The sequence below is a fragment of the Antrostomus carolinensis genome, unplaced genomic scaffold (genome assembly GCF_000700745.2).
Source record: "Antrostomus carolinensis isolate BGI_N321 unplaced genomic scaffold, ASM70074v2 scaffold24365, whole genome shotgun sequence".
Taxonomy (NCBI): domain Eukaryota; kingdom Metazoa; phylum Chordata; class Aves; order Caprimulgiformes; family Caprimulgidae; genus Antrostomus; species Antrostomus carolinensis.
Genome location: NW_010318766.1, coordinates 3694 through 13138, shown reverse-complemented (window position 1 = coordinate 13138; position 9445 = coordinate 3694). Strand labels below are relative to the sequence as shown.

At 35.9% G+C, this 9445-nt stretch overlaps 1 protein-coding gene across 1 annotated transcript; it reads left to right on the top strand.

The window, feature by feature from the left end:
• Nucleotides 1–1174: 1174 nt before the first annotated feature.
• TMEM170B (transmembrane protein 170B) lies at nt 1175–6471 on the top strand (the record flags this gene model as incomplete). The annotated part of the gene is made up of 2 exons (XM_010169042.1): nt 1175–1380; nt 6341–6471. Coding segments are annotated over 2 exons (337 nt in total), but the record flags the coding sequence as incomplete, so codon positions are not given.
• Between the last annotated feature and the right edge of the window lie 2974 nt (nt 6472–9445).

Here is a 9445-nt window from a genome sequence, read left to right as displayed (position 1 = left end):
ATCCACACAAAGGCCTGTGCTTATTGTGAAGCAACCACTCCTTTCTCAGCATCCTTTCACCCTGTGTTTTGTTTGAGCTGCTAAATATTTTTAAAGTTAGCTAATTGGGTCACATTTCTGCTCAAATGACTGATGTGTGTCAAGCTGCAATAATACAGGCTCACCTCAGAAGCAGGAAGTATCCTGTTGTTGTAGGGAAGCTGTAGTGTTTTGGTTTTGTTTTTTGGTTTTGGGGGTTTTTTTGAGGGGGAACTGCAGCAAAAACTGAATTAATGACAGTTCCATGGGATTATGTCCATTAGGAAAATGTGCCTCAATTTGCTGAATTCTCTGATAATACATCTGTAGTTCACTTAATTTTTTTTTCCCTGTTTTGTTGCATTTCCCCACCCTTTTGAGTTATAATTAATGTTGCTAGAAAATTAACCACCAAGTGAGAAAAGGTTCTTTAATTCTTATGTAGCTTCATTGACGGTTGCTGCTCTTTGAAGGTAATGGTTGTCTGGCACTCTTCAGAGAAATGTTGTTAATCCACCATGTTCTCATGATCTCTTGTCCTTGCTTAGTGATTTAAAGAATAGTGACTACCTATCTCCATGAAGTTCTGTGCTAAGAAATTAGGAGCAAGGAGTTAGATGTGTTAAATTTTTTTGTTAAAATGGTAGTGTTTTTATTTGTGTCTTTGAAGCTAATTCAATGGAACACTCTATTACAGCTCCTAGGCAGATAAACTGAACTCTTTAATCTTACTTTTCTCATTTAGTGTTACCTGATGCTGTCTATTCTTGTAAAACAGCAGCAACAAAAAATGACCAAAACAATTTTTTAAATATTTCTCAATTCAGTCTTTGTTTCAGAGAATATTTCATTCTGCAGGAGTAGTTACCAAACCTAGTAAGAAATTGAAATTAATTGTTTAAATAAATCATTAAAAGAATGATGGACTACTTGTAATAATATATTGGAATTAAGAATTGTGTGAGAATCCTTTTAATAAATTTTTTATCATAGTACTTCCTCCTTTATGGTAGACTCTAAAGGGGGGGAAGTGTCTTCAGCATTGCTGATATTGTTGTATTGGTTCCTTTTAAAAAGGAAATCAGTATTGCTTTTCTCTCACTGTTGATTGTATGCAATGTTTTAAAATTTCTGACTTACAAAGTTCTTGTCTCAGAAATATTAACCCTTTATTTGACTGCTTTCTTTCAGAGATGTGGTACTGGGTTTTCCTCTGGGCTCTCTTCTCCTCTCTCTTTGTCCATGGTGCTGTGGGAGTATTAATGTTTGTGATGCTGCAGAGGCATAGGCAGGGGAGGCTGATCTCTGTCATTGTGGTCAGCATTGGATTTCTGGGGTCTATAACTGGAGCAATGATAACCAGTAAGTCTGTCTTTTGTCTTGTTTTTCTTCTTTTTATATTTTACATCTAACTTCTAAAAAGACAAATATCTTAGTGATTTGTTAGTTGTTTGTTAAGGATTTTGCTTTAGTTATATAGCTATCCTAATGAAGGTGACAGCTGAGTTGCTCTTCTGTTGTGTAAAGATAAAACTACTACAAATTATCAGAGGAGTGCAGAAATCATCCTACTTTTTCATTTTGGAAACACTGGGTACCAAGCTTTTCCAAATGTGTATGCTCTGCAGGTAATATCTTTTTGGGATCAGGAATAGCAGTCCTGTCCCACCATACTTGTTGCAGATTTTTTTAATCAAAGGTTTCTGATCAAGAACACCTCTTAGTGCCCTTAGAGCCATGAGTTTCTTGTGGCAATGATGTCCTGATGCCATTGATTGCAAGGCTGAATTCCTGCTTGTTTCCTTGGGCCTGTTGCTGGAGGTTGCACCTGGAGAGGATGTTGCTCTTTTAAAAGAAATAAAGGTGCAACGTAGGTAGTGATTTACAGCTAAGAAAACATGTTTGTTTGGGGAGCTCATGGGTTTGAAAGAACTTTCTAGTCTTGGCTTGGCCATAATCTTACTTTCTACTTTATTTGGCCTAGGGAGGAATGAGGGAGAAAAGCCATTAGACCTTTTTTTATTTCCCCACAAAAAAAAAATAAGCTGTGCTGTTGTTCTAGGGAAAATGCTCTTGGGCAAGTGCATCTGTTAGTGTTTCTTCTGGTGTTAGTCTAATGCTCATTACTCAAGAGACATCTTAGACATTTTTATTTCTTGACATTGTATCCACAGATAAGATATTAACCATTTTTCTGTTGAGGCAGCATACTGAAAGGTTCACAGAGCTACAGGTAAAACCTATAGCCATCGTTAAAACACCACAGGAAGCAGGAGTATTTTATGTAGTAAAGCACAGAAGTGTTACACCTGCCCAAATATGACACACAGGTGACATTGCCAAGAATGTTTTGAGGAAACGCTGCTTAGTTGTTTTCATCTAGTTCTTGGTATCAGATACTGTTATTCCATCTCTTCTGAGAAGTTCTGTTATCTGTATCAACGCTGAAATATGCTGTAAGATCAGAAGGACACTTTATTCAGTCTTTGGCTTTATCATATCATATTTATCACAGAAACAGACTACCGTAGCTGTCCCAAGTGAATAGGAGCGTGGTGAGTTTTCTGTTCTGGGGTGGGGGCAAAGAAATAGTGAGTATTCTTTTTAAAGGAAAGAAGCTTGTGCTTTGTTGTCTGAAATGATGCTGGTAAGGAGTTCTCCATGTTAAAGTTAATAAATTGAACAGGACTTATGTTAACCTGAGCAGTAGTTTCTGCCCAAAGATCTTTAGTGTCGTTGACAAAATGATCTAACTTGAAAGGCCTTTGAGGGTAAGAAAGTGTAAATGTAACAACCGTCACATAGTCTTTCACAGAATCACAGAATGCTGGGATTGGAAGGGACCTCAAAAGATCATCCAGTCCAATCCCCCTGCCAGAGCAGGAACCTAAACGAAATTACACAGGAGGGCTTTCATTCCCATTTTTCTGTGCACTGCCAGATTATTGGACTAGTGATATCCCTTCAGCTTTGGACACATCCAGGGATGATTTGTGACAGATTATTTCTTACTACTACTGAAAGTCCTTCTTGCCTGTTGGTTTTCAAGGTTTAATAAAAATGCAAATTTCATGAAAAGTTTCATTAAGACTTTCCTCAAAAGGTTACTTGATATATATTTCTCAGCCTAGAATTTTCATCATTTAACACAGTTATAGTTCAGTATAACTCGACTTTCTTTTGCTAAGGTGAGGTGGAACCAGCTGAGTGTCTTACACTACATGTTATGCTGATTCTTGTCCTGTGATTAAAGTGACAGTGGCCCTGTGTCCTGGTTTTGCTAGAACAGAGTTAATTAGTTACAAGATCAATTGTGCATGAGCATTCCTGAAGAACTCGAGATAGGAAATGTGATGCTGGAATATCCAAGCAGACACTTTTACAATATTCTGTGGTGAGGAAAGTTCAAGTTCAGTGTCTCTCAAATGAAAGTACTTTGTGTCTTTTATCTATGCATAAAAAGAGGAGCAACACAGTTGTATTTTTGGCATCCAATTTTACAGGTCAAAAAACATTTAACAAGTAAGCAGTGCTGCTTGTGTGTAAATTCACCTGAGAATTTCTCCAAGCTTAGACTGTAGACTTGTTATGCTGTTCTCAAAGGTTTTGCACAGAGCACTGCAACTTGGTGAGCCAAATACTTTCAGGTATTTTTGTTTGTGGAAAGCACTTGGGGTTTTCTTTATACTGAAAGGAATTCTGTGTGGAGCTTCTAAAGACAAATTGTGGTAATTAAATATGAAATAGAAGTTTTTTAATAACTATTGTGCTGCAAACTGGGATGCAGGTTGAAGTATTTAATTGTTTGGATATGCCTAGTCCAGTGCTTAAGAAATAGAAATAGCAAACTGACTTCAATTTCCATTTTGTTTCCAATCCTCTGCATCGTTTGTGTAGGTGAATGAATGCAGTGCACATTATTAAATACTGCAAGTTTAGTTTTGCTCAGGTAGATCTTTCAGACTTTTTGTACTTCTGGGATCTATCCTGCATATAGAAAAGCAGGAAACACCTCAGTTTCTAGGCTTTCAAAACTCACCAAACTTAATGATTATAAAGAAGAGTAATAAAAAGTTTACTGAATAGCAGTGGCTGCTGTAAAAAAAAACAACCCAACCAAACAAAAAAACCAACGAAACACCCAAAGCATCCAAGAAGAGACAGATGTCAGGCAGTTTGAGGCAAGGATTTTAGCTGTATTTCACCCAGCAGGGTCTGTTCTTCGGGTCCTTCTTGGTGCCACATTCTCATTTCCCTCGTTGGCAGCCTGTTTAGTGCACTTTGGCTCTGTACCAGTTGTGCTGGGTCACACGTTCCAGGTTGTATTGCACTGTTATTTGAGAATAAATACATAATTATCAAACTACCAAATTCTTATATTTTTATTATTAATATTTTCTAGACTATTTCAGTGTTTTTTTTTCAAGAAGCAAAAAAAAAATCTATTCTTGATTAACTAATAGCATCAAATTCTGGTATCCCAATTTGGCTGCTTTGAATTCACTTGCAGAGTTCAATCACCAAAATAACTTTAATGTTAGCACTGGGCTGAGTCTAAAGGATCTTTCAGTTTTTGACAGCAAATAGTCAAGGAACAAATGGAAAATCTTGTGCAAGTTAGCTGAGTAAAATACCATAAGGCTGGCCTTCTGGCGAGATATTTCTGATAAAATGTACTTTACAGAATATGTTTAAAAAATAATAATAAAAAAAACCTTCAGAAACTTACCTAACAGTCTGATCAATAGTGTTTGAAAATACTGTTGTGGCCACAATTTAAGATTTTTGTAAAAATGAAATGTTACTTTTTTTAAGATGTCAGATGATTCAGATACAGCTTGTACTTTCAGAAAATCTGGTGGGACTTAATGTATTTCCCTGTTCCTAATGGGTTTTTGATCACTTCGTCAGACTATTCCTGTTAGTGACCGTGCAAAACCAAGAAAATTCCAAATTTTGTAACTCTTCCCTATTATTTAAAAAAATTGTGGTGGCAAGTAAGTTTGTTTTTTTTTTTTGAGCCTGGAAAAGCCTCTGTGATCTCTGAAAACATTTAATTATGATTAGATAGCATCTGAGACCATACATACTGAAGGTCTATAATTAAATTTAGGGGTCTGATCTTGAGGAAAAATTCATTCATTCTGAAATAAAGGACAATAAACTTAATGTTTATTCTTTAGGGGAGGAAAGCGAGTGCTGTATAGAAAATGCTCCTTCAGAAAGCATTAAATAAAAGCTTCATTCTAGGTGAACTCTTGAGGTTTGGATTGAATAGAATTTTTACGTATGGGCACAGCTGTGCACAAGCCTGTATTACTTTTTTGAATGAACATTTCAGTATCCTGAAAAGGCTCAGAAGTTGTTTGAGCAGAAAATGTTATTCATCATGAGCATGTTCTCTTTTTTTTGACTGACTGATAGAAAGATTTATCTCTTTCTCAGGCGTTTGCTCCAAGACATCCCAGCTGTACATTTGCTCTGTGACTTTTCCAAACATGTGATAAATTCAGTGTGTGAAAGACAGTAGAAGGGAGTCAGTAGCACCTGGCTTTGTTTACACTGCAGTATTTTGTTTCTGGTTTATCCTGACCCTTTGATGTTGTGCTTCAAATGCTCATTTGCACACAACTGTACAAGAAAAATGGTCTCTTAAGTTTTAATGTCTTATAGCTTAAAATCTAATATATTGATTAGAAATTTCCTTTCATACACATTTGTGGATAATAATGCAATACTTTGATCTTTTTAATGCTTTGCTTGATTTGCTAAACGATTGTTAACAATTTAGTAGTTTAAGTCAAAGCTAAACTGACACAGTATGACCCTGATATTCAACTGAAATATTAAATGAAGCTGATAGATGTGTGTTGACGGTTATTTTGTAGACACTAGCAGTTTTACTGTTCTTCTCTTCTCCCTGCCTGTACAAGCACTATTAACCACACTTTGGACTTGATCAATTTTTAAAGGATATTTTTGCTACTTTTTCAAATTAGCAGAAGGCAAAAATGTAAAAAAAACCCTAAATAAATAAATAAATAAATGAAGATGTCTACAGGGAAATGGCAAGATTCAGTTTTCTTAAATCAAACTGATGTTGGAAAAGTTAATCTGGTTCTTTTGGGAAAATAATTCCTAGAAGGATTTACATAATTAGACAAATAAAAGCAAGGCTAATAATTCTATAATGCCATGAAGTAATACAGTGTTTGGTAACGTTCTATAAATAGCTGATGCATAAACACAGTAAATAATTTCTCATCTATTTCAGCCTTGGCTTTTTCTGTGATTTGATCATTGTTTTTCTTGTGATTCTCAGGTGCTGCAGTAGCTGGAATTTACCGAGTAGCAGGAAAGAATATGGCTCCCTTGGAAGCTCTTGTCTTTGGTGTTGGACAGACAGTACTGACATTAATTATCTCATTTTCAAGAATTCTTGCAACGCTTTGAGACTTATGTAGAAGGGGAAAAAGAAAGTCAACTAGTTCAAAGAAATCTTTATCTGACAAGAAGCTTCCTGCAAGTGGATTCATCAGCTTACAAACTTAAATCCTAGTGCAAGAGCGAGGAAGCTGTGTGGGATGTGCACTACAAATCTGGATGCTCAGTCAAATGAACAGACTGTCCTCTAGTGTCTGAACTGTTGTACTTCTGCACTGCACCTCCTGTGCCTCAGTCGTAGGCCAGGTGCAATCCACGTGTGTGTGAAGTCGAGATAAAGCACCTTGAACAGCTGCCAGTCAGGTTAATGCTTTGGTGATGGGATCATTGTTCCTGTAATAAAATACAGGGACGCTCCTGAAAATTGCTGTACATGCCAAACCTGGAGTTCAGTTCTTCACTGTTGGCTGGGTAAGCTTTGAAATTGTAATTACAGAAGGATGTTGTGAAAGTACACTTCACCCAAATTCAGGTAAAATAGTAAGATAACTGGCTTTTGTCGTGGCAGAACTTCTTGGAGTGATGAATGTTGTTATTCAGCATTCAAAAACATTGTTAGGTCTGCTTCAAAGTGTAGATGAATTTTTCTGGTGTTTAAGAACCACGGCTTTAGCAACCTTGATGTAATCAGCCCTATGTGTTGAATGGCTCATGGCAGTTTTCTGAAGCTCAGAACATCATTTCTTCGTGGTTTTAGCCTGTCAGAAATGGGTAATTTAAGGAGACTGTTTGAGGTTTACTAAGTACAATCTGTTGCGTTTGCACAAACGAATCTTAAACTGAAACTTTCCTTGAAATTATTTTGTCTTAAACGTACAGATGGTTACCAGCCCTTCTGCAAACCTCAGAAATTACTTGTTGCAAATAAGCTCCCTGTATTTATTTAAGCACTGATAGAACCCTTAACCCTACATGAATTCTTCAAAGAACACACAAATATAACAGACTTTAAGAGACTAAACCTACGAGGAAAATGCAAAGGGATGAAAATATCATATGCTGGTTTTCTACTGAACAAAAATGTTAAGTTTAATAAAATAGTGACTGTACTCCAAAAGTTTGGAAGTGGGGCAGCACTAGTGTATTTACTACCTTGTTTCTGACCAATTTTTATCTTTGGAAAGATTAAGATACCTGGAACTTGCAAATACTTAACTTTCAGTAGAGTTTGTGCTTTTCTAGTTTAAAAGAGACAGTAGTGTTGTGCATGTGAAATGTCTTCAATGTGAATGTTTTGGAGTGAATAGAAATTTTAAGTCTAATTACTAATTATTCATGAAATGAAAAATTTAAAGGGCACAAAGTTGTGTGTGAGGAAAAAAGGAATGTTTTACATCTTTCCTCAACGGAATGTTTTTCAGCAGTCAGCTTTTAATGCTGAGAGGAAGAGTGAATTGCTCAAAGGTTTTAAGATGTCAACAAGATTTTCAGGACTGTTGAAACTGCTGGTACCTACTGCACAGCTAAAAGAATATGGTTAAAATATAACGTACAATCCAGTCATGTTGCTTACTGCTTCAAAATATTATTATGAATTAACCTGTCTACCTTTATTTTATTCCACATAAACTGTTTGTTTTAAAAGTGCTAAGGATGCTAATATTATGTTTTCTTTAAAAGTATTTAAGTCTTGTTTGGAAAATGTACAAAGTTATGGGCTTTCCAGAGAACAAGGTAAAATACAGGTATAAACCTTTTCAGTGTTATATTTTTTGGCTTTGAATTGCTTTAAAATGTGACTGAATACATATATTCTCATTATTCTGAACGTCTTCAAAAACTTTTTTATTTTTCATGGTTTAGGTTTTTTGTCTTGTGGCTTTTACTTTCTGCTGATAAATTTTGGTGTAGCAATCATTGCACTTTAGTAGACAACAAAATTATTACATCTGTAAAAGGCGACTTAAACTTCTCCCCATTGTCTCAAATTGTGACAAAACTGGTTTCAGGTATTTGAGCCAAATTGAATAATAAAATAATTGAAGATATTTCTTCTAATGTGCCTTGTTACATATATTTTTAGGGGAGAGGATTTTAAAAAATGAAATATCTTCATTCTTACCATATCTTCATTCTTGTTCTATTTTTGCTATTCCTAATTAATTTGGTTATTTAATATAATGTCTTACTCAACAGGCATTAAAACATTTCTGTTTGACAACCTGGAAATGCTTGTCTGGATCAAAACCAACCATTTCATGAAGTACCGTATTCAGTAATTTAGATTGTTTCATGACTTTACCTTGCACTGAAACTTCTTCCCAGTTTTCAAATTTCATAGAATCATTGAATGGTTTGGTTTGGAAGGGACTTTAAAGATCATCCATTTCCAACCCCCCTGCCATCAGCAGGGACACCTTCCACTAGACCAGGTTGCTCAAAGCCTCATCCAGCCTGGCCTTCAACACTTCCAGGGAGAAGAAATTTCCCTAAACATCTCTGTTCTTATTTATTGTCCGAGGCTGTTATGCCACCACTGATCAATGGCTTGCTGTCTTTCATGAAGTTAAATCTATAACAGACTACGACTAACTTATGAAATGCATCTCTAAATCTTTTATTGATGAACTTCATTCTTCATTTTAATTGCAGTGCCAATGACATTGTCGCCATTGTAACTTTCCTCCTTTGACAAGGAGGCACCTTTGCAGATGTTAATTTACCTTCCTCCAAATAATTTTTGTTGCACAGATCACTGTAATCACTTTTAAAACATCGTTAGGTGCTTATTTGTCTCTGCTTTACACGGCATTATTGCCTGGCAACAATGAATAGGCAGATAACGTCATGCCTAAGGGGCTCAACACAGACAAAAAAATGTCTTTGGTAGAAAATTGGTTTTTACTATTTCTTGGGAGGACAAATATGAGGACAATAGTTTGTCTGTGAAATGTTCTTTGATCGTAGCATGAACTTACTGCTTAATAACTCCAGCAGTGAAAGGAAGTGTGAGGAAGTGGCCTTATGTCTGTGAAACTTTGAA